Source organism: Alosa pseudoharengus, unplaced genomic scaffold (genome assembly GCF_046254945.1).
Source record: "Alosa pseudoharengus isolate Yale_2024_CS ecotype anadromous, Long Island Sound unplaced genomic scaffold, YU_APseudo_1.1 YU_APseudo_1.1_scf_22, whole genome shotgun sequence".
NCBI lineage: Eukaryota > Metazoa > Chordata > Actinopteri > Clupeiformes > Clupeidae > Alosa > Alosa pseudoharengus.
This window is the reverse complement of record NW_027468680.1, coordinates 24,764,962-24,790,858: the sequence shown is the minus strand read 5'-3', so window position 1 is coordinate 24,790,858 and position 25,897 is coordinate 24,764,962. Positions and strand designations below refer to the sequence as shown.

Here is a 25,897-nt window from a genome sequence, read left to right as displayed (position 1 = left end):
TCCGTGATGAGAGGACCTGGAGACTGTTGTGGTTAAAGCTCTAGAATGTGATGTTGTTCCACACCAAACACAGGCACACATATGCATGCATTTATTTCAGTTAAAACAATGACAATGAGATGAAGGGATTTATTATTTGTTTCATCGACATTTATATAAAATATATCACACACAAGACCAACCAGTTGTCTCAAGCACTCTTGATTCCTTCCATTAGATAAAAACAATGTGGTGTGTCATTTATTCAGAGATTGCTTCAAGTTTGCAACAAATGCTTGATACTAGCTACTCTGTTATACTAGTCATTAAAAGCAAGTTCAGTGTTTGGATCTTTGATTTCCTGCATAATTTGTAACTCAACTCTCAGTTTTTCAGGCAAGATGCTAAACAAAAACTGGCCTCAGATGCACATAAGCTAGATGGCACTGTTTGACACATCTGAATTTCTTACCTGTAATTGCCATGACAGGTTTCATGTAGTGGAAAAGACACTTTAGACAATATCAGACACCTATGATGAAAGCAGGGATATTGGAGCTATTTTTGACCTTACATATTCTGATAAAAGCCAAATTTGTTTGTATAAATGGAAACAATTGAGTGATTCAACATGTCAGGAACCATTATTGTGCTATTTTTGACTTCTATTCTTTAACTGGCAGGTTGCATCAAGCATATTAAAACAGTGCTGTGACATTCTGCTCAAGTTGGAAGTATAATTAGGCCTAACAAGCACACATTTCTCATAAGTACGTGGCCCTCTCCTCACGAAAGGTAACTGACAGATACAACAGGTTCTCATTATAGACCTATGAGAGACTGTAAAGAAAAGCTGATATGTTTTATGGCTCGGTTTAATTGTGCAGTAAAAATTTCGACGGCTTGTCTCCGTCTGTGTAATTTTTCCACAGTTTGAATGTGTGTTTATACTTGCCTACTTTTAATGGATGTTCTCTGCTAACAAGAAATCCCCCTCTTCAATTCCACTAATTAGTTGACCTTGTTATAGACAACACACAGTGGAGTACAAATGACCCACCTTGTTTGGTGTTTGTGAGTTCATTATTTTTTTCATCCTGTTGTGTGACTTTTTACATGGAGTTATAGGCCTCCAGTACATGGACGATTGATTTAATTTATCTAAATGTACCTTTTTGTTTGCTGTATACATTTACATAAATAAACATACAATATACTATACATTAAAACAATCAAATACCTGTTAAGGTATCTCTTCTCCAGAGGCATCATGTGGTCTTTCCCTTCATGAGCCTCAATCAAGTCATTCAAGCAAAGGCAAAGATGTCTGGTCTTCGCACTCAGCAACCTCATATCATTCACATGAGTGTTTCAAATGTACACAGGTCAGAGGTGTGCCAGAATTCACAGGCCAATAATAACTTGGAGAGGTAAATTCTCTTCTCAGTACTACAATCCAACCCTCAGAGAAGTACATCCTGCAAGCGAGACTGAAGAATGTTAACTGTAACAGTAAAATATGTAGAAAAAAATGATCACCCATGTTCAGATTACACTCACTCAACAGGAGAGCATTGTCCAAGTCCTAGCCATCAAAGACTTGTAGAGCACAGCACACAGAAAGAGACCTGCTGAGGACAGAAGCTCACAGCTGTGTCTGAGGCAGCTCGTGCTGCATGTTGTTGGTGCATCTGGGCCACTCAGGTGCTGAATGTGTTGAAGTTGGTCTTGTTTCGGAGCAGGATGCCCTCTGACCCACGGAACTCTGCTGCAATGTCATCAAACGTACGCCCACGGGTCTCGGGCAGACGGAACAGGGTGTAGAAGAATGATACAATGGCCATTGCCATAAAGAGCAGATATACATAAGGTCCACAGAGTTTCTGTGTAGTAAAACAAAAAGAATGATCACTTTCCACACATTAAAGGTACTCTAAGCGATGTTGGGTAGCGTCACTTCTTTTGACTTTCAAACAAAATAGAGAGCTAGCTCGCCCATCCCTCCCGTGCAACGGCGGTGAATGGCTGTAAAAGTTTCATGGTCCAGGCTGTTTTTCTTGCCGTTTTTGGAGCCTGGGCTGTCTACAGAGACCACATTTTTAACAGTGTATTCAGGAGACAGACAGATAGCGGATTGTGAGGAGATGTTTGCTGTATGTGACAAAAAATATTTTAGCTTCCTCTTATAGATGTTTTAGAAACCGCGTAACATCCCTTAGAGCACCTTTAAGCAAAGTACCGAATCAGAATTTTGCTGCTGTAACAATGCATATCATGACACAATTATAGGATTATCTTTATACAATTTCTGGACATCAAATGAAATGACAAAAATGTAAAGCTTTACATGCTCCATGTATCTACAAGTTTTATCTCAGGACGTTAGATATTAAAACTTACGAGTAGTGGAGGGAAGAGCAGTGCCAGCAGAAACTTCCCTCCCCAGTTGAGCATGCTAGTGAAGGCCATGGCCATGGGCCGGGCAGACTGGTCAAAGAGTTCTGCAGCAATGAACCAGGAAATGGGCCCCGGCCCGACCTCATACGAAGAGATGAGGAAAAACACCACGAAGACATGCAGGCTCCGCACATCTGGCACAATATGCTGATGAAGGGGAGACATCGAAATAATAATATAAGTGGGGACATTCCATAAAATGTGAAATATACTGTCACACTTATTATTATTACAAAAATCAGTATTACTCTCGAGGCCTTCAGAGAGATAAGGATCTATCCTACCAGGATGGAATCTGTAATGGTCATCATCATGTTGCATAGTGCCAAAGACAGGAAGCCGGTCAGAAGCAAGCGCCTGCGGCCAGCTCTTTCCACCAAGAAAAACTTGGAGTAAAGCAAAGAAGTGTTTCAATGAGTTCAGGCTTGTATTATTTGTCTTGAGTTACACACTGCTTTGCACATAATACTGCCATAGAGGAAGGCTTGCCAAAACTCACAGCGACTATGGTGAATGCCACATTGACGGCCCCAACCCCCAGCGTCAGATATTTCGCCTCATCAAATTTTGACTTGACAAATATTTTTGTTGAATAATTTATAATCTGAAAGAAAAAAAGAAAAACACATGAGTAATGCTACCCAGGTTTCCTGCTGTGATACCAAACCTGGGGGAGAGCTACGACACACTGACCTAGAATTCATACCCCCCATAGAAGTGGGAGGGGAAAAAAGAGCTTTGAAAATCTGAATCTGAATAATTCAAATGGCTTTTTGATGCTCTGTGGAAATATTCATGATACGAGGAGGCATTAGCATTCAAGTCTGCAGGAGAAATGCACCACATCCAAAATGTTTTCTTTTTCATGCATTATAGGAAAGTTAATCTACAGAACCAGCATTAGTCTAGTCTAGAAAAAATACTAGTACCATTCATTTTATAAATCTAAAGGAGAAATCTGAGGGAGAAAGGGAATGTAAAGAGCTCTCAGCCCCTAGTATGACAGAAGATGAACTCACTGCATTGAAACCAGACAACTGGCTGCCCAAATTGATAATCAGAACAAGTCTGATTGGCTGCCTGTAACGCCTCTTCGTGAGGAACTCTCTGATGGTGACACCCGATTCACTGTTGGTCGCCTCCTCTTTCATCTCCTCTAGTTCCTGCAAGACTATGTTAGGATTGCCCCGGAGTCTCTGCAAGGCTAAAAAAAAAAAATATATATATATTCTTTATTATTCAATTCTTTTCCATAGCCTATCAGTAATGCTACAGTAAAAGCTGTTTTAATTACCGTAGGTCAATTATTTTGTGTAAAATACTCTACTTCCAGTAAATCATTTAAAAAGGTGTTTCCTGCATTAGACAAAGTGCTCTTAAGAAATTTGCCATCTTTAGCCATGTAACTCAATCAGATTTTGAACCAAAGGTCACACATTTTAATCTTCTAACATTTCATCGCAATACAAGTAAGTTATAATGAAGTATAAGCACTATTCATTTGGCTGTAGAGTTAGATAACTACTGGTAAAATTTCTAGAGACATATATACAGAATCACATACCCACCTTTTTCTGCCTGCTCCTCCTTGCCCTGGTTGATAAGCAGGTAGCGAGGACTCTCTGGACAGAAAGGTAGGGTCAAATATTGCAACACCGCAGGGATGAGGGACAAAGACAGCATCATGGCCCAGTTATCCTCTGTGCCCAGAACGGTCTCCAAGCCGACCACCTACAGCATCCAACACACAAACAACAGGCACATTAGACCTCGCACTGATGCAACCCAGGCCCTAGATAATGAGTTCAATGTTTAAGGGCTTACAGCAGAAATGAAACAGACAGAAACAATATGTGGTCTCACCATGCCCAGCAGAATGCCCGAAGCAAAGGAGACCTGGTTCAGGGTGGCAAAGGCACCACGTAGGTTGGTGGGCGAGACCCCCTGGATATAGAGGGGGTTTAGGCTCATGGCAAGGCCACAGAATAGACCAAAGATCAGCCGGCCCATGATAAGGACCTCAAAGGACTGCAGGCTCTTGCTGGAGACCATCAAACAGGCACTTATGATGGACAAGATGTTCACGATCAGGATGGAATTCCGTCTGATTCAGAAAGGTGGAGATGAGTGTCATTGATTGGAAGAGAGAGACATGTTACCAAGAGCAACCATAATAAACACTGTAAAATGTACCGGTAAGTACAGAGAGCAAACTCAATAAACTACAACTTGTTAATTGTGCTTGTCCTCACCTTCCATAATAGTCTGCAAGACATTTGACCCCAAGTGACCCCAGGAGGGCTCCAAAGTCTTTGATGCTGACAGAGAGTGACCACAGAAAGGTGAGACTGTCGTCGGGCATGGACTGATTGTGTCGAGACCTCCATGTCACATTGAAGAACTCCTCAATGATCTGCATTAGGATATAAAAAATATGGGACTCTTGCACCACAACTTTTTTTGACTCCATGCCCAAGGAACAAAATGGAGTACCTCAGTCTTTGAATTTCTCTCAACAACCTTGTAAGCTATTGCAAATGTGGTATGAACAAAAACATTTTAAGACCTGCCTTTGACTGCATGCCCAGTTAGCAAAAAAGAATAGGTCAATTTGAGTTTCCCTGCAATAGTCTTGTTAACTACAGCAAGTGTGATATAAGCAGTAGCATTTTATACCTGTTCTCCAACACGCCAAAAGCTGTATGTGATTAAAAATGGCTTACAGATGGTTTCCAAAATGTTTTAATGATGAAAAGCTAAACACTGCTAACTACCCACTCTGGAGCAGCCCACACACACATCAACCATAAATCAACTTGTTCCAATCAGTCATGTGTACCTATGTGAAAACATAAAGGAGCCCAAAAAATGTGAACTGGACAGAGGCCAAAAAAAATGGGGGGGGGGGGGGGGGGGGGGGGGGGGGGGGACTGGCACAGGATCGCAAAGTTTATTCTATATTTTTAAGAGGGGGGGGGGGGGGCAGTGTAGGGGTGGGGGCAGGGTTGTGGAGACTGTGAGATGTTTACATGCCTATGATGGGGCCGTGCCAACCTGTGCTTCCCCACCCACCCTGAAGAACCCTCTCTCCGTCTCCCACTCACCCTGGCTGGAGCGTTGACATTCCCTGTGTGATATCCAATTTGCAGGGAGCCAAAGATCGCTGCCACGATGGAGGTCAGGAGCGTAGCGGTCAGCTGGCTCTGGGTGCACATGTACATAGTCCGTGTGACTTACCGGTGTTATTGGTTCATGGGGAAGACATTGAATGAAAGGCATCTTGGCTGAGGGCCCCAAAAGTACCTGTACTAAGTTACATTATCGCCAGTCATGTTGTTACGGAGTATTTCTATTCTCCAGTCAATGCATTGTGACTAGATGTTAGTATCAGATGATTGCTGAATAAGGAGGTTATTGATTGTCAGTGTGAATTATGTATCTACACTGTTAATGAAGCTGTTAGTTGTTACAAACAAACAGAAAAAAATTACCCAGTATTCAGTTTACACGCGTACTGTACATACTTCTATAATTCTGTGACATCTATCATCAAAGACTCCTTACAGCTTGTTGAATGATTATAATGCACTTGTGTATGCAGTCACGGTATAAAAAAGAAGCACTAACCTGCATCACAGCCATGGGTTTGATTTAATTGAAATCCCACCTTGAGGGGGAAAAACATCACTGATTGTAGAAGATTCAAATGGTTGTTCTGCTTTCTTCTACTTCTGATTTACTTGCTTATCAGTGGAATCTCAGAGATACTGTGCTTAGTCACTGACTGTTCATCTCACTATAAAATGCTTTCATGACATGTTGGTTCAAATAAATTCCATTGCAAATCGAGTAAATATTATAGTGAATTGATATTTGTATGTATTTCATTTGTATGTTGTGTTGACACAATAAAACTGAGTCAACTGACACGATAGCATATGGTTTTCATTGATTCTCCTTCAATAAACCTCACACTTTCTTACCTGTGCAGTTCGATGTTATAAGTTGCTTGTGGTGATTCGATTTTTCTTGAATTCGTTTTGGAAGTGGGCTGTGAAATCCAAAAAAGAGAGTCTTCATATGCTCTTTCTCACCCATATGTGTGTCTGAACATCATCCATGAATTCGGATTTTGCTGCCCGGAGTCCAACACCTGTCCACTCTTCAGAGCGTCCTCTGACAGACACTCCCATCGTACCCGCCACCACCACCACATGACTTCCCCTGTCCACTGAGACAGCTCTAGGACCCTGTGGGAGAACTGATGAAGTCACACGGCCTTGGTGAATTTAAGGCCAGTCTGAAAGTATGGCAGCAATGAACTACTGGTGGTCAGGAGGCTCCGTGGCAGCAATGAACTACTGGTGGTCAGGAGGCTCCATGACTTCTAGGTGCACCATGGGAAATCCATCCTGTGCCAAACTGTTTACTAATGGAAAAATCCGCAGTTTTTTATTTTTTTTATTTTATTTTATTTCATTATTTTGTAATATGTAAATCTACATTGTACCCACCTTTTAAGCTTGTGATTTAGCAATACTACTGGTCCCTGAAGCAGGCGTAGTACGTTCTGACAGGAACTGACAGCATGACAAAAATGTAAATTATTTGTAATATGTGCTTACAAGGGGGACGCGTGACTCTCGAGACTCTTTATACGCTACCCCTAACATACAGGCGACACAATTCACAGCCACTGTAAATTAATTGGCTGTGCTGTCAGCATAATGAAACAAATCCCAATGTCTGACTTCTTAGTATAGCACTTCCTACATATATCTACTTACTGAGCTTCATGCCCAACCATACATTCCTTGGGTTACAACCTTACAACTTTATAACTTTTTAATGTCTATATTTTCATAAACAGTCAGTATATTCATGACAAAGAGTATCTGTCTATGCAGACAGCACAGAGGGTAAAGAGTTTTTAAGTGGATAAACACACAGCCCATATCAGAGCACTGCAGCACTCATTACATTCTCTTGGATGACCATTACTTTTGGCAGCCTCTCTCTGGACATGGTTTGGCCCAGTTTTGAAAGTGCCATTACTCAACATGGGGTTTTTGACCATATGGTAATGAGGTGATGCTAATTAAACAACACTAAACAAGAAGGATAACATTTACAACCAGACGACTCTGGAAACGCAATATTTTGATTATGAAGGTGGGGTAAGTACTGACCTGATGTCTAGTTTTGCTATTTTTCTTTTCTCGTTTTTGGCATAACTGTATAGGGCCTACACACACATTCAGTTTAATCAGACCCAGAACAGATGCTTTGCATCAGAGATAAATGAGTTGCTCACTTTGATGACATCCAACTCCTGTGCTGTGAGCTCACTGAGCTCCACAAAGTGATGAAATAAAAATCACACTAAAACATAAAAGAAGGCTAATTCTGAGTATTAGTAGGTGACTCACATTTACGGGAGAGCTCTGGTTATATTCAAACAAATCAGTATCCAGAGGGCATCATGACGGTCTCTTAAGCCGACACGCAACCAAAGTAGCATGTATACTCGCTCTCTCTCTTTCTCTCACTTTCTCTCACACACACACACACGCACATATCTAGACCCACACGACCACACACACACACACACACACACATCTAGACCCACACGACCACACACACACACACACACACACACACACACACACACACACACACACACACACACACACAAGCACAGTGACACACACGTACGAATACACACAGACAAACACACACCCACAAACACAAACACACAAACACGCACAATCACAATCACACACACACACACACACACACACACTCACGAACACCCGCACACACACACACACACACACACACACACATACACACTCACACGTACATACACATATCTAGACCCACACACAGACACACATCTACACACACACACACACACACACACACTCACACACACACACACACACTCACACGTACACTCACACGTACACACACACACACACACACACACACTAGGGTTGCCAACTTCCTGAACCCAAAATGAGGGACACTTTCAGTGCTGCTGCTGCACCCCCCCCCCTAAAAAAAAAGAACAAGGAAAACAACACTTTAATATTATTATACGTAGGCTAATTTGTTTTAAAATATAAATTTATTAAGAAATACGACCCATTTGATTCTGTTTGACTCATTTATAAATGGTGCTCTGTCACTTTAAAAGCATTATCTGCACGGTAGGCCTATTCATAATATTTTGCCAGCTCTATTCATATAGTCCACAAACTCTAACATTGTTTGTGCCACCAGCACAATATTAACAATGATAAGTATACTATTAAGTCGGTTGGAAATAGAAGCATGTAATGACATGATGCTAGCTAGATATTTTCTGTTTGCAATTAAAAGTAAATTACAGTATTATGAACCTGGTAGCCAGGTGTGGAATGTGTTTCATGTAAATGCTTAGTTTAAGGGAAACAAATTATTGAAGACTTCAAGACTAATCAATTCAATTACACAAAGGCAAAGACCACTTTTCATATTCTATCACATTCCAAATCACAGTGCGTGTAGCCTATGTCAAAGTGGTCTCTCACATTTCATAAATGGTCAGTATAGTGGAAACCGGATAACTCCGCAATCTCCTCTAGCTTTTGTTGTCCTCATGATTTCCTTTTAAAAGTGTCTTATATTATAAAGGAGATATCAATTATCAACAATGACAAGCCAGCTGGAACCTGCCACTCTCTCTCCCTCTTGTCGCGCTCAGACGTGTTCCCAATTAAAACGAGTAGCATTGTTCAAGTTACTGTAGATCTGCTGCATAATGGAGACTAAGAGAGGACCCAAAACGTATCATCCTTATGCAAGATGCTGTTGGTGCAGTTTGACATTGTAAACATTCTCTAAAAAGTATAAAGCAGTTTGCAGTAAAGCTACTCTGGCTAAATTGTGGTGCCCCCTCTGCCCCTTGGTGCTCTATGCACAAGTGTGAGATGCGCATGGTGGTGGACACTTTGTTTCAAGTGTGTTTACAGTAGCCTACTATTGGCTATTGACAAGGCCAACAAGGCTGTGATTGAAATTCGGGACTGGAGCTGTGCCTGACGGGACAAATCACCCAAAATACGGGATGTCCCAGACAATTCGGGACGATTGGCAACCTTAACACACACACACACACACGCTAAATGTGGAAAGAAACAGGAAGAGAAAGGGAGTGGAGTAAGATAGAAAGATCTTAACCAAATCATAAACAGCCAGCAGCACAAATCCACCGAAATGCAAAAGGGAGGAAAGCCTGGATATGAAACTGGGTGAGGAGACATTTCCATGGAATGACCACATAAGTGGGCAAACAAATCAGCACAATCAAATAAATCTATAAATCCAAATGCTCTATTCATGCCCTCTGGATTAGGCTGCCCCTCACCAGTTAACATCATGTAGTTACTCATGTACAGTATATAAATGACATAAGACATGCTTTGGCTGAAAGAGGAAGAGTATTTTTACTTCCTGTGGTATGCTCATGTAACTGTCCATCAGGCACATTGATATCAGTTATATTGTAACCTTAAACTCAGACAGAAACAAAATGATAGCCTCATACACACACACTCCAAGGGTCTTTTCACAGGCTTCTTTTTTTGACTGCATTATGCACTTGCTACCATTAGGGGGCCTAGCGTCACACAGTGCAAGCAACAACACTCCTATGAGTAGGCACTTTTGCAGAAAAACTTCATCCATTACATAACACTCTGAATGACTAAATGCATGCTAAACTTGAATTGAAACAAGTAAACAGTGAGTGGTTTTAGATTTGCTTTAAAGATACTTTAGACTTTCTAAGTGTTCTCTGACTGTTCAAAATGAAGTTATTGGGACAGCAACTCCTGGCAAAAGCTCACCCCCTTTTTGCTACTGAAAGAAGCAAGGAGATTTTAGTGGAAGAAAACAATATTTTCCTGGATATTCCCGCTGGCTGCTTGCATTAGCAGGAACTATGAACTCTAAACCAGTAGTTCAAGCTCAATCAAAATACAATCAATTGTAATCCAAAATATAATTGAATGCAGATCTATTGGAATCAGTCTCTTAGGCCAGTATAGTGATGAAATAACTTTTCCTGACTTCATTATGTTGATTTAATATCTGTGTCTTTTGTTGATTTGGCAACAAAAAAACACATTAGCTGAGTACAATCTATTCATTTTTTTCCTTCAGAAAACACATGGAACCAGTTATTGAAAACAACATAAAACTAATTCACACAACCACTAAATTAGAATATGTCTCCTTTCCTTAGAGAGAAACAGACACCTGCGTCTATTAAGGCAGCTGAGTTCTTAATCAGTATGTGGACATGGCTGCACTCTGACCCTAAGGACTTGACCTTTGACCCTGCAGCCTGAGCTAACCAGCAGGTGCTGAGGCAGATAGGGAGGGCATCAGACACAAATGTTCAACAGTGCACATGCAAGCACAAACCCCCTAAAGCCCTTAAACCAGTTCCCCAGAACCAAATACACCTTTTAATGATTGTAACTATAATCTACTCCACCAACCCCATGTCTTAGTGGAGGAAATAAGGATTAAAAATCTTTATAATGAACTTAAATTTAGTTGATGGTCATACATCATGGCCATCATTCAAATAAAGTTTATGAAGTTTATGAAGTGTTAACATGGGTGAGTTGATTATCCTCCCACCTGAACACATTCACTCACACAAACACACATATGTGTACGTACACACACACACACACAAACAGCCACAAACACATTTCATCTTTCTAAGACACACATACACACAAACACACACATGCACGCATGCACATGCACGCGCACACACGCGCACACGCGCACACACACACACACACACACACACACACACACACACACACACACACACACACACACACACACACACACACACACACACACACACACACACACATCCTTAAGCAGCTGCGTCATTATAAAACTCTTTTGAACTTCACACTGGAAGTCAAATGCCACATGTGTCAGAACAAGACAGATGTAGTGCAGCTGCTTCCCAGCTCTTATTTCATCTCTCTGCCTTATCCCTCCGCACACTGCCCCACCATCACCCGCATCAACCGCCACCCCTGCATCCACCCACACCACCCACCTTAAGATCCAAACCAACAGCATCTTCTAGCCGCCAGCTCCATCGTCGTCCTCTAACGCAAACTTGTTTTCCCACTAGGCCGTCTGTGTTCTTGCTCAGCATCCTGAAAGCCCAAATACATGTGGCGGCACCACTCATCTCCACGGAAACTCCCAGAGTCCCAATCAAACCACGCCACTTACGCCATGGTCTCTGTGAGAACCACTGTGGCCACAGTAAAAGCTACATCTTGCGCCTGTAATGCGCCAACCGTGAGAGTGTCCCAGATGATCTTCATCTGTTTATGTAAAAGTTCTGGTAGTTCTGGTCAAAGAGAGCTAACCTGAGGATCTTTTATAATGTTGCTCACTTCCACTGGAATCAGAACAAAATCCTGTTTATTCTTCTGTCATGGACTGCTTGCCATATGGCACTGGGGTATGAAGGTATGTCATGACAGACTGTGCTGTGAAACAGACCATCATAACAAATGGGATGATCTTTGAACATGCAAAAGTTGCTAAACAGGTTGGCTGTACACATTCCCTCTGCTTCACTTTCCACATGGTTTTGTTTCCTAACAAACTTTCTGGCACTTAGAGTATTGGATTTATAGTGGATTTATAATTGATTATAAGCTTAGTAAATTCCATGACTTACTCTGCTGAGCTACTCAACTCAATTGTAGATCATTTGATGTGCCAGTGGAGGAGAGGGCACTCATTATCAAGAGGACATTTCGGAGGTACAAGCAAAGTCCTTTTAGGTAAGTCAGCAGCCATCTTGCAACGCACTTTGGGCAGTTATCGGGCAGCTATTTTCTATTCAAGTGAATGGGGAGGCATACAGCAAAGAGCGGGATATGTGTAGAGAGGAGGATGAGGAGTGCTCTGTCTCCTCATAAGAAAGTATCTAGTAGGCTATAGAACAAGGCAAACACTACTGGCTTATATCTATCTACAGTCAGTCACTCACTCACACGGCTGCCTTGGGATGGAGTCAATATTGCTTGTTCTACTGGAGTTTGTTGCCAAGGTAGTTTAACAACATGAGCAAGAGACAGCATAAGTTTGGCACATTGCTGGAATGCACGGCATGTAAGATGTATGTCAGGTGCGTGGCAGGATGAAGTCAAGGGTAGGCAAGCTTACGGAAAATTACTGGCTCCTCAGAACTTGACAGATGAAACATAAAAATTCTTGTACCAGACGTTGGGACTCACCATCAAAATACTGGTTTGTTCCTCCATGAATTAGTGTGGCATTGTGTTTGTTCTTCCTTGGCAATGTTGTTTGTTCTTTATTCATTTAGCAGATGCTTTATCCAAAGCGACTTACATACGTCAATTATATTACAAGGGCATTGTTACATTGTCCCCAGTGAAACTTGGGGTTAAGAACCTTGCTCAAAGGCACAACAGTGGAAGCCGGGAATTGAACCCACAGCTTTTCTGGCTACTTTATGCTAGCCCAGCTCCTTAACCACTACACTACCACCACCCTATTCTTCCTTGGAATAGTGTGGCGAAGTTGTTTGTTCTTCCTTGTACTAGTGTGGCAACATAGAGGCTAATGTCCCATGACGAGGGACCGTGCAGAGTAACACATGAGTGGGGTGATTGACATAGATCATAAATGGCCATCCAACTTTCGGCTCCTCCAAACTAAAACTGATCAGCATTGACTGTTCATGAAAAACAGATGTGTTCATCTCTCCTTCGCATAGCCATATAGCATTCAAATTCATATGAGAACGCCAAACAAAAACTAACTCTGAAAACATAACTTTAAGCATGACAAAACAAAACCATGTAAAACAAAACCGTGACCGAATTTTATTTAATTTCCTCTTGTAAAAATGGTGCATGTTTGGAATCCACCTATAACCACAGCTTGCCAAGTCAGAGAATGTGGATCATGGATGCATCTGATCACTTCCACAAAACCCAAACAAATACAGTATAAGTATGCCAATAGTTTTGAGAACAGTACCTGTTGAGTACCATTATTCATCTTGTTTGGATGAGGCTGGTTAGGCCCATCAGCATACATGAGCATGGGCTAAAAACTGTTTAATATCATTCATCACTCGCTTCACTGTTTTACAACGGTCGTTAAAACTCTGATGAGATCATTACATCAGCGATCAGAACATTACGCACTGAATAATGATAATTTTGATTAAGATGCTCTTGACACAAAAGGTCAATAAGCCTTTGAATGAAGAGAATAAAAAGAATACAGGAGACAAAATCTTTTTAGCATATGTATTCTCAGTGTCTTGATTTTACACGTTTACTGGTGGTGCTAATGGTTTATTGACAGATTTTCAAAAAAAAAAAAAAAAAAATCTATTTAAATGTAAAATCGCCTTTAGAGGTTGTCAAACTCCAAACTTGACAAAGAAATAAGGTCACACCTTCAGTGAATACTGCAGTGTGAGGTAATTCCATTTCTGGAGGATAGGAGGCTCTATCGTAGGTTCATGTTCAGGCTTTAATGGTTGCCGGGTAAACTAGGTGAGACCATTTTAAAGCCATTTTCATGTGTTAAGTGCTGAGGTACCCAGCCCTCCTGGGATGGAGCTACCTCTCCTGCCATACAGTATATTACATATTTACAGATCTGTCTTCTTTCAGTTTCTTCCGTGAGCTGTTGCCACAGCCTGTCCATACATACATACGAAACATAAAATAAACACAATCAATTATATTCCTCATTTTCTCTAATTTTGACATACATGTGAGGGAGTACATGTTATGTTTTGCATTTAACTCTTTTTGCATTTGCAAATGATGTGCTTCCTTCCTGATGGACTGTATGTGTTTTAGTATTTATGCTACCAGTTGTTAATGGAGTTTGATGACAGGGGGGCACGTTTCCCAAAACCATAGTTGCTAACTAAGTTAGTTGCAATGCAATTTCCCATTGCCAACCAACTAAGTTGCTAACAGGTTAGCAACTATGGTTTTGGGAAATGCACCCCGGAATGATAAACACATGGTCAGTTGTATAAGACAGTTACCCAACAATCCAGATCTTTACCATTGCTCTGCAGTTAAGCTTTTCACACAGTAAAAAGACGCGTTGCTATGGGACTTTGCCTGCTATATAAGCATTCTGCTCTTCGTTCTTTCTGTCCTTTTCCAACTAAAAATCAATTAACCTAGACAGACACATGCCACTAATGCCAAAATATTCCAGTGAAAAATAAGTTCACACAAATGTGTTTCATGTCCTCAACACAGAACAACATAAAGCAAAGTAGCACTATTGAACTAGTACTTGCAGTGAAAGCTTTTTAAAGTCTATAAGGACAGATATTGGTTTTAATACTGAAAAGCACCTACAATGTGACTACCACCTGTCATGAAAATAGTTTGGCTTGGAACTGACATAATCTCTAAAGACAGATTTAGCTGTCCAGTTAGATGTATGTATATTGTATACACTAATGTTCTGTGCATCTGTTTTATCTTTTATAATTGAGTGTTTGATGATAAATAATAAAAGTGGTTTCAGTTCTTAATGTGACTACTTTTGTGAACATATCGATGTCAACACCACATTTCCCAATGTGAATATATCAATGCGCACACTTACAACTGACAACATTGATCCTCTCAAGATGCACAACATCTGATCGCTCAAAATGGCAAAGCTCTGTTTAAAAACCCACCTACATCCGTACTAGTAGAGTATGATAGTGTATCTACCAGATAAAATAGATTAGTTTGACATTATCATGAAATAGCTAATTATGGTGCCGTCGTAAAGAATCCTGGCTGAAATCAGGACTGAAACAGGTAGTCAATTACAAAACAGTAACAAACTGTGCACATTTCCTAACATAGATCCTTAGAATAACAACAGTTTATGTCATGGTTTATGTCATAGTTTAACAATGATGACAAATGTCTAAAAACTGGGAAGAGAAAGTGCAAATATTTTGGCTCCACAATTTCTTCTTTTTTATCTCATATTGTACAGGAACCTCTTCATTTTTTTCTACTTTCACTCTCTCATTTCTTCCGTCAGAGAGCATCCAGATATGTTTCCTCTGTGCCCTCTGCACTTGCTTCAGCTTCTGGAACCTTCCCTCTTCACACCAGACGTCCTAAAGGTAAACGATAACCAAAGAGATCAAAACCTGGAAACCTGAAACCTGCACTAAAACAAAACCATCATGAGACAAGATATATCTTAAGCTCAACACTCCCCCACTGCACACTGTGAAGCATACAGAGACTGCTACAGAGAAGCTGGTAACACTTTCTATGAAGGTTGTATTTATAACGCCCTATGAATGCATTCATAATGTTTTATAAGGTGTCTATAAAGCATTGTAATGCTCATTATTACCATCTATTTGTATTCACAAGTCGTCATAACTAACTTCATGATGCATTATGACAGCTAATTATGAATGATTATAATTTTAATCTGAATAATGAATTATAAATATGTCAAGATCTGCCTACTCACTTGTCAGTTTTATGATGCATCTTAACTACTTTGCTTTGCTAAATGCGTATAGTGATGCATACAGAGTTTTGACTTCTACTGTAGTCCTATATATCTATAGCTATAAGTATATGTAATAAAGTTATAATAATTTATACTTATACTTTATTTATCTCCCTAAAGCACACAATTATAAACAGCTATGCAATATCATAAGTGTTATTTGTCAGCTCTAAGTAAAGTGACAAGATTCAAGATTCGATACTTTAATTGCCATACAACAGAAGTTGTTAGGAATTTGCTGCAGTGTGCTCTACAGTACAACAGACAAGACGACACCAAACAGAGATAAGAAGCTAAAGACATAGACATAGACATCAGACATAGTACATTCATCCATGGCTCGTCCCTACATAGGCAAGAGTCAAAAGTGGCAGTTTAGTGGCAGACATTTTAGTGGAAGTTTACCCAAAATTCAGGATTTAAGTTCACTTCCAAAAGTGCAAATGTCACAGGGTGATGATGACAATAAATAAAATAAATATACTGTATGGTACTGTAGCATATAGCATGAATACAATTTAAAACATATTGCTAAAAACTGCTTCCATAAGGTATTGGTGCAAGGATGGAGAGTTATTTAAAAATCTGATTACACTACAGTATGTGCTATTTAAAAAGCGGGAGGTCTTTGTGTTAATAGCCCTCAGCCTTCTACCTGATGGGAGGATCTTAAGGAGGTGGTTGGCAGGATGAGTTGCATCCAGCAGGATTTTTATGCCCTTGCATTGCATGTGGGCCTTGTAAATTTCTGCTAAGGGGGTGAGTTTGCATGATCTTCTCGGTCGTGTGAACTATTCTGTCTAGCTGTAGCCTGTTCTGAACAGTGGCATTTCCATACCAGACAGTAATAGAGAAGGAGAGAATACTCTCAATAGTGGCGCGATAGAATTGCAGCATCCCCTTGCAGGCCACCCCAAATTTTCTCAGCTGCCGGAGAAAAAAGAGCGTCTGGTGGGCTTTGCTAATGATACAGCTCAGGTTGTCTCCCCATTTCATAGAGGATGAGACTATGGTCCCTAAGAACCTAAAGCTGCCCACCCGTTCCACCTCTACCCCATTGATGGTCAAGGGCTAGGACACTAGCCCCTTGCGGTGAAAATCCACTACCATTTCTTTGGTTTTTAAAACATTTAATTCTAAATTGTGGTGGGAGCACCATTCCACTAGTGTGAGGACCTCGATCTCTGTAAGCCACGTCATCGTCCTCAGAGATAAGCCCTACCAATGTTGTGTCATCTGCAAATTTATACATCTTGACAGAGTCTGTCTGAATATGACCCTATTATCCTACAATGAAATGAGAGCCTGGACAGTAAAGACAAAAGGAATGCATTTAGTTCACTTTATTTTCATTTAAACCAAAGGTCTATTTTGATTCGAACGATCTTTCATAATGACCCAAGATAGATTTCAGTGGCATTGTGAGTTTTATTCCAATAATAACCACCATCACAAAATATAGGACCATGCCGTGCCACTTTTTTTGGCCTGTCTCATTGTGTTTGTGTAATGTGCTCAGAGCATTGATAATCAGTCTGATTATGTGTGTTGGTTTAAATGAAAATAAAGTGAACTAAATGCATTCCTTTTGTCGTTACTGTCCAGGCTCTCATTTCATTGTGCCTCATATTTGTTTATAATAACCTTATATCTATTTATAACAACACCTCATTTGCTCTACTTTACCTAAAGCTGACAAATAACACCTATGACATTAACATAGTAATTTATAATATTGTGCATATGGGGTAAAGATGCTAGACTCGGTACTTAGTTCATTGCACCCTTTAATTACTCAGTAAACTTATATCTGTTAATAATAGGGTCATATTATTGTCACTTTACTTAGAGCTGACAAATAACACTTATGATATTGCATAGCTGTTTATAATTGTGTGCTATAGGGAGATGTATAAATTATTATAACTTTATTACATATACTTATATAGCTATAGATATATAGGACTACAGTAGAAGTCAAAACTCTGTATGCATCACTATTCGCATTTAGCAAAGCAAAGTAGTTATGATGCATCATAAAACTGACAAGTGAGTAGGCAGATCTTGACATATTTATAATTCATTATTCAGATTAAAATTATAATCATTCATAATTAGCTGTCATAATGCATCATGAAGTTGGTTATGACGACTTGTGAATACATATAGATGGTAATAATGAGCATTACAATGCTTTATAGACACCTTATAAAACATTATGAATGCATTCATAGGGCATTATAAATACAACCTTCATAGAAAGTGTTACCGAGAAGCTGATAGCATGTGAATCATAGAGAGACTGCTAGAGAGAAGCTGATAGCATGTGAAGCATACAGAGACTGCTATAGAGAAGCTGATAGCATGTGAAGCATGCCATACAGAGACTGCTGCATGTAGGTGGCAGACCCTATCTAAAGCTGCTTTCAGACACGTCCTCTGCAGTATATGCGGATCTTTGTCAAACGGAGGGCCGACCCTTCGGGAGATTCAGATATGATGCTAACATGCTAACATTATGCGGTCATATGTATGAACACCGACGCACATTAACAGAATCTCCGTGTGGTTGAACAGGTTGAACGTGGTTGAACACGAACATGAACAGAATCTCTGCATGTTCTTCGCTTTGTTCAGACACAAGCTCGTTTACATAATGTCTGTCAGAAATACTAGGAGGGGAGTAGTAGGCCTATAACTGCTGGCTAAGTTCTGAATTCCAAATGGCCGGTTATGTTGTTCAGATATACGGCCCAACCGCTTGACATCCGCAGAACATACATACTTACACCTAGGCCTGAAAGCAGCATAAGACTACGTTTACACGAAACAGGGTATTTTCCTAAACAAATATCTGGCCATCTACGTTTGCAAATAAAACTGCATTTACACGAGACCGTTTTTTTTTTTTTATGTATTTACACGAACCCGTGTACATACATGCTGTCATGAGCACGCCAAACCACAGTGGCAGTCTAACGATAAGCTCAAGCTCACATTAACCAATCAGAATTCTTCTGTGCTCCTCTACATAAAAGAGGAGCTGAATTTACAAATGCAAACAGACAAAAAGGGTCTGCACCAACATAAACGCGATGGCTATTCTGAGCGCATCCATGATCACCTCAGCCCCATGTGAAGTCGCACGTGAGAACATGTAAATGTAAACATTGGTCGCACATTTGGTGTACTTCTGTCGCATACTGTGACGTTGGCTGCCCAAAACTCCGTTTACCACAGTTTACAACCAAACGCATAAACGAAGTTTTCCAAAAAAATCACTTTGGCCGGAGTTTTTTTGGATAACCGGTACGGGGTGTTACGGGGCGAATTCTCCGTTTGCGTCTAAATGAAAGGCTCAAACGTAGGGAAATGTCTTCGTTTATAAAAATACACATGCTCGTGTAAACGGGGTCTAAGAGAAGAGAGTACCAGATGTACAATCTGACTAAGTACTATGCATGCTTCAGCATACATAACTTGAAAACAGTGCTTTGCGTTGAGGAGTTCTTTGTCTATACCTCGTCCATTAATTTTGCATATCGGGAAACCTCTGCGGCCGTTATCCCTTACATACTGTAACCTACTCTAGCCTAGACATGCTATAATATTCAGTTCAAGTATTTAGAAGTTTAAAGATTGCAGTAAACAGTTGTAGTATTCAGAAGTTAAAAACACTGTATATGGAGTCTTCTGCCACCCACCTCCTGTGGATAGAATTCCATTTCATTTCTACGTCATAGAAGGGACCAGAAGAGTGCTAGTCACTTGTCCGCCACCCAAATAAGCAAGAGCAGTGATGGAACCCAGTGGCTGACTATCACTAGTGGAAGGACTGTCTCCTTGATGCGGTATGCGACTCCTTTTGGGGCCATTAATCACAGGGAGGGTTGCTGGACTGAGACAGGAGGCTGGGAGATGGGCAGAGAACCCAGATTGCTTGCAGATGGCCGCTGTGAAGGGAAGCGTGAGAGCTCTTGTGAAGCTAACCCCATGGGGGAAGGGGCTAAAGGGGACACTAGGGGGTCCACAGCCCAACAGACCACATTCTCTGTGTGTGGGTGGGTGGGGGGGGGGGGTTGTAAATGTGTGTTTGTGTGTAAGTGTGTGTGTGTAAGTGTGTGTATGTGTGGGTGCAGTGTGTGTGTGTGTGTGTGTCTGCACATGTCTGCACATGTCTGTATTGTTGCTGTAGGAGGAAAGTAAACCAGTCCGTGGGTCTGCTTAAGTTCACTCCCAAAGAGGCGAGGCTTAGTCAGCATATAATGTGGTTCAAACTCTTCGGTAGACATAACATTCTTCTCCTCATCACTCACATGGTAAAGACACTAGATTAAGGCTATGTTTAGACGGAAACGTTCTGAGGAGAAAACACAAAATTTACGTTGCGTTCTCACTTTTTTTCCCGCGTTTAGACGAGTGTGCATACGGTGACGCAAAAGTGTGTGAAATTCGATGTAGTATGCACGCCAGGCGGCTAGGTGGTAGTGTGAAGCATATATATTAGAAAGCTAGATACCGCATTGTCCGTCGAGTTCTATTAGGTAGCATCGTAAACGCGGCCGCCATATTGCTGGGGGCAACACCTTTACTGTCTATGGGCAACACTTGCTGGCAATCAGAGACACCTCTCTGATTTACAGTCAGAGTCACATGTTCCTCCATTGGCCTCCAGTGATTGTTGCCCCCACCAAGATGGCGTCGCTATTTACGTACGTTCTGGATCTCAATGCGGTATCTAGCTTTTTAATATCTATGGTGTGAAGCACTGCCACACAACACCACCAAGTCAGTACAACTGTTGAAAAGACTCTTGGATGTTTATTAGAGCTGCTAGGGCTACTTGAAAGTCCGACGGCGGGAAATCTGACATGTTTGTTGTTATTTTCCTGTACTGGCGTATGCCTGTGAAGTAAACGTGTACGCGACGAGATCAGAGCCACCGTGAGCAGATCGGAGCAGACTTTTGCATTTTTACCCTTAGTCGGGAACGCGACGGTGGAATGTTTTTAAGATTTCCACTTTTTTGCGTTTTTAAGCCCCCAAAATGCCGTCGCCGTCTAAATGAAAGGCACATCTCATAAAATATTTTGTCGTTTTCACCTGCAAGCGTTGTCGTGTAAACAGGGCCTAAGTCAAGACAAGTCCTCAGTATTTCACTATAGTCGTTTTTACACTGAGATTGCGCAAAATTCGCGGGAAGAGCAGACGTCTTTATGCCGCATTGTGTGTCTAAAAACGAGGTGAAACATTGCCAGCCTGGTACTTCGTACTGCGAGTGTTTACATACAAGGCATATTGAGGAGCCAGGAAGCAGGACCAAATAACAAAATGAAGCGTGACGTGCAACATACAGTAGGGCAGGACACATATGGGAATGAACTATGCATGATTTTCTGAACTGGGGATTTTGCAATCACTAATTTTACCCCCATAACTTTTGTCAACTGAAAATAAAATGTGATACAATGAACAGAAAGCCTCTTCAATGTGCTTCATCGCCATGAAGGCTAGCCTGTTAATCAAATAAATGTAGGCTATGAAAATAAAGTTGTGCGGGAGAGTAGCCTAACGTTGCTATTCCCTGAAGATGAGTCAGATGTAGGCTACAGTTAAGTTATGTTAGCCATTCATCTACATATGCTTTTCTTATGGGTTAGTTACACTATGACAGTTTGTAAGGGTAAAGCCTGCTGTCTGAAGTTTTGGGCAAGGTCCATAAGCTAATAGGCTACAACAAAGTGTTTCTGGAGAGAACATTCAATTTAGTCAGAGCAGGGGCGTCACTAGACCTTATTCACTGGGGCACGTGCCTTCGTAAAAGTCTCCAGTGCCCCAGTAAAATTCTAGCGCTGCTCTCGCTGGAAACGGCATTCATGAGCGCATCTCCGTGCCTGCTTTAGTCATGACTCGAGCCTGTCACTTACCAGCCAATAAAAAACAAACAAGGAAAAAAAGAAAGGGGCCATAATAGCCTATCAGGAAATAGCACCTCTCTAGCTGGGTAAGATTGAACGCAACAACCAATGAAAATCGAGTGTTTCGTTGTACAGTGAGCGCAGAGTAAGGGCCCGTCCCAATACCTCCCCTACCCCTAGATTTTTGCCCTAACCCTCGTTTTTGCGCGTGCACGTGTAGGGCTAGGGTGTCCCATTACTTTAGGGAGCAAGAGGAAGTGCTATTTTCCCCTTAAAATCAACCCTCAAAATATAGCCAGGACCGATGCAGGCTTAAAACGAAGTGGGAGATGAAATTACCCAGGATACCGTGCGAGCTCAGCGAGCCGGCCACATTTTTCATATATTTTCGCAAATAAGCATATTAAAATTTCGAAATATGTTGGAATATGTTAGTTTGATGCACATCTGATGGACTGTTGAGTTTTGAACACAAATGTTAGAAAATATCTCACGAAGCTATCTGACGATGTCATGATATCTGCTGAGTGCTTTGAGAGAGTCTGCCCATCAAATAACGTTAATATATCTGATCTGGGTAGTTTCGTCAATATTTAAGGTGTGTGTTCTGGCGTTCACATGAACACAATATCTTTGTTGATTAACCAGACGTAGATAAACCAGCACAGCCCACACAACATTGACCGCTGGAACGGGCATGTTCCTGAATGAAAATAGTAGCAGGCTACTACCGGCAGACACGTCGGCGCTGCGCGTGACGTAGGTGAGCACGTTCGCTACGCTAATTTGCATATAGTGGTGTCCCAATTCATAGGGAAAGATCTTCACCTCCACTTCCCTTGTCGAGGGGGCTGTTGAGGGCAATCAAAACCAAGTGGAAGTTTTAAGGGGGGAGAAATGGGACGGGCCCTAAGTCGTCCCCTGTTTTAATGTTACAACAAATTCACAACTTGTTTGACAGAAAATATGACAAGTTGATCGATGTTAGAGAATGTTGCCCACATAATTAGCATCTGTTTTTCAATGCGTCATTGTAGCCTAAAATTAGCAACGGTTTACCGGCTTGTGCTCTCTCCCTCACACCATGCGCAGGCTGCATGCACACATGCGGACAATTAATAATGACTTATACTAGGGCTGTCAATCGATTAAAAAAAATAATCGAATTAATTACATACTCTACACAGCAAATTCACGGGTGTTATATTTCTGGTGTAATGACAAATAAACACTGTTGCAGTGATAGATGTTAAACTCTCAACACTTTTGGTGTAGATATGATACAAAAGCCAGTGTTAATTTGCGGCGTTCCGATTAATAAACACCAATTGGGTGTAACAAGTTCCATCCGGGATATTTTGCAAATTGCTCAAACTTCCAGCGCAGTCCGCCATTTCTCAAACCCCCCTGCAGGATAGCAGACTTCTCTTCAAGCTGTGGACAATTCTGTGTGGTAAGTTATTAATTTAATCTATTTTTGGCATTCGTTGATCAAATATGTATATTAGCCGTTGTGTTGCACTCTCAGACCTTCGTTATGAAACTGTAGACTTAGAAGTTGCTTTCCCGCCCATTGTCAACGTACTGTATAGCTACCTTAGCATTGAGTGAGACATTGTCCAAACTTTTAGCTGATAACACTAAATTACATTATGTGTGTTTGACTTAGTGTGGTGTAATGTGTTGTCCATGTTTTATTTATTTATTTGATTTTGCGATGTCTACCTACGTTTAATCTAATACATCTACATCACCATCCTTGTTGGTTAAGCTAACAGGCTGCTAACGTTATTAGCTGTAACGTTATGGTGTGCTAAACTAGGTAACGTTAGCTAACCAGTTACATGCATTCATTGAAATGACATTCACGTGGTCAGTCAGCTAACGTCAACGTTACCGACATAGTTGCTAGTAGCTAAGATAGATAATTTAGCTAGCGAACAAAGTTACCTAAAATGAAGAATTTGAAATTGTTTGCCTTTTCCATCAACAGATGTAACATTACCTAGAAGTGGATGCGATGATTGTCAGGATATGTGAGCCATGCTTGGATAATGTTCATCATGGGGTAAGTTTGATAGTAACGTTACCAGAGCCCGTTTGTTTATTAGACATTCTCTGATAGTACCATGCTAGCCTACTAGCGAGTAAGCCTCAGGTAGGCAAACGTTATCGTACGACTACGAGGTGACAACATGATTTAAAGTGAAATGGTTGACTGAAGGGGGTGATGTTAGCTGAAATTATCTAACGTTACTGTCCTAGATGTGCAGCATAGTAGGCTACGTTTCACGACTGTCTCTACAAAAACAGAATGTGAGCGAGTGTCTGCACAGCTCTTTAAAAGGGGGAAAAGACAGCCGTTTTTCATTTCCCAATTTCGCCGTCTGTTTGTTCATAAATGTAACTTTATGCAGAATCCATCCATCCACGCGGAAAGAACGACAACGACGTCCATTCATTTTTATGTTTGGGATCTATTCAAAGGAAATTAACATTTTCACATTAGTGTTCCATTGAATCACAAAATGATTTGCATCGTATGGTATTTATATGTGTACTAACATTTACTTTTTTAAATTGATAGTGTTTGTTGTTAAATGCTTCTAGGCAAACAATATTGGAGTTGGGCAGAGAAATGTCAATGCTGATTTCTATGTAGTATGTGCTCTACCACAGTATATTTTGGATAATACTAATATATTTATTTATTTATCTTGTAGTCTGGGCAAAGTTCTCCATAAATGAAGACAAACCCTTGACAGTGACTGAGGAACGGAAGTGGATGCTGATGTGTTTCCAGAGCTGGTTACCAAGGACATGTGCTTAGTCATCCATGATTCTGATAAAGGTATTTTGCTTGGTTTGGGGTTTTATACAGTTGCCTTGCAAAGGCACAGAAGAAATTGTGGAGCTTTTGTTTATTTTTGCAAATGTACATGAATGTGTTGCATTTTCCCTCTTTGCTAGAGTCGCCTATCCCTGAGATTTAATCTAGCCTAACGGATGTGTGTGTGTGTAATTGCTGACAAGGTTGTCAATTTCAACAGTGTTCTGCTTTTCGCCCCATTCTAAGTTGTACTGTGTGTTCTTTAATGTTTCAGGTTCTTCAAGACTTCAGCCTTCTCGTTGGATCTGAAACATCTGCAAGACATCTGGAAAGATGGCCCTCATACAAACCCAAGCTGATAAAAGAAAGACCTGCACTACAAGCTACCAACACCATTGCTGTAACACCTATTGCAGTCTGCCAGGGACAAATGGACTTGTCTGTAGACAACTTACAAGGTAATTGTATGGAGTAATGGAGTTTAACATTTTAGTTGCCATTTTAGGAAATGACCGGTATTTCTGGATATTAATTTGAAGTTAAGTTGTCAAAATACCTTTTTTATGCATGACTGTTCAATCTGAATAATTAAATAGTTATTTTATCACTCTCCTCCAAACCCCATCCTAACCCAGGCTGGGACAGTGATATATCCACTTTACTCCTGCTGATGCACATCCTGTCACCTGTCATCTGGTAGAAAGATGAGGACTCGATTATAATCCTTTCTCTTATGTTTCCTCCAGTCATGCCAGAGTCTTGATGAGCACTTGAATGAAGATGAACATCGGCAGCCATATCTGCTAGCTTCGGGAACCTCCAAGCGAGCCATCAACAACTTCTACATAGGCATGGATAAGAAGCCCATTCCATGCCAAGGAAACACCTCTCTGGCAGCATTCGACAAGCTTTTCAAGGTTTATTTTGTTTTCAGTTTGAGTTGCAACAAATCTCTTCGCAACTTTTTTACATTCCTGCAGACCACCAAAGAGAGCCCAAAAGTAAAGACATTGCGAGCAAAGTTGATGAATGATGTATAGGTGTTACGTTTATGGGACACTGCATGGCAATA

The 25,897-nt window shown here is 40.9% G+C and overlaps 2 protein-coding genes and 1 long non-coding RNA gene across 6 annotated transcripts in view; 1 reads left to right on the top strand and 2 right to left on the bottom strand.

Annotated features, from left to right (window-relative positions):
* Positions 1-1,679: 1,679 nt before the first annotated feature.
* slc2a1c (solute carrier family 2 member 1c) lies at positions 1,680-5,657 on the bottom strand. Its single transcript, XM_076299796.1, has 9 exons — positions 5,541-5,657; positions 4,689-4,849; positions 4,300-4,540; positions 4,005-4,167; positions 3,456-3,640; positions 2,936-3,040; positions 2,721-2,822; positions 2,380-2,583; positions 1,680-1,862 (listed from the first exon to the last, which is right to left on the bottom strand). The coding sequence occupies exons 1-9, from the start codon at positions 5,655-5,657 to the stop codon at positions 1,680-1,682; spliced, it is 1,461 nt and encodes a 486-aa protein (XP_076155911.1).
* Positions 5,658-13,803: 8,146 nt separating this feature from the next.
* The window catches only part of smoc1 (SPARC related modular calcium binding 1), a 54,452-nt gene continuing 42,358 nt past the window's right edge, over positions 13,804-25,897 (bottom strand). For all 4 annotated transcript variants that reach the window (XM_076299437.1, XM_076299438.1, XM_076299439.1 and 1 more), the window contains one exon: positions 13,804-15,667. In XM_076299437.1, coding sequence (XP_076155552.1) covers positions 15,631-15,667 — 37 coding nt within the window. In that variant the 3' untranslated portion in view covers positions 13,804-15,630. The remainder of the gene's footprint in view (positions 15,668-25,897) is intronic.
* Positions 23,180-25,668, top strand: LOC143139391 (uncharacterized). Its single transcript, XR_012990394.1, has 5 exons — positions 23,180-23,448; positions 23,989-24,063; positions 24,719-24,846; positions 25,100-25,283; positions 25,572-25,668. It is a non-coding gene; the product is annotated as an uncharacterized LOC143139391 (long non-coding RNA).

Excerpts from the sequence above, each read along its gene's own strand:
- slc2a1c (XM_076299796.1), bottom strand. The coding sequence starts at position 5,657 with ATGTACATGTGCACCCAGAGCCAGCTGACCGCTACGCTCCTGACCTCC. Across the intron at positions 4,850-5,540 it reads ATGTCAACGCTCCAGCCAGG|ATCATTGAGGAGTTCTTCAA; the intron begins GTGAGTGGGAGA and ends ATCCTAATGCAG. Across the intron at positions 2,584-2,720 it reads CCATTACAGATTCCATCCTG|CATATTGTGCCAGATGTGCG; the intron begins GTAGGATAGATC and ends CCCCTTCATCAG.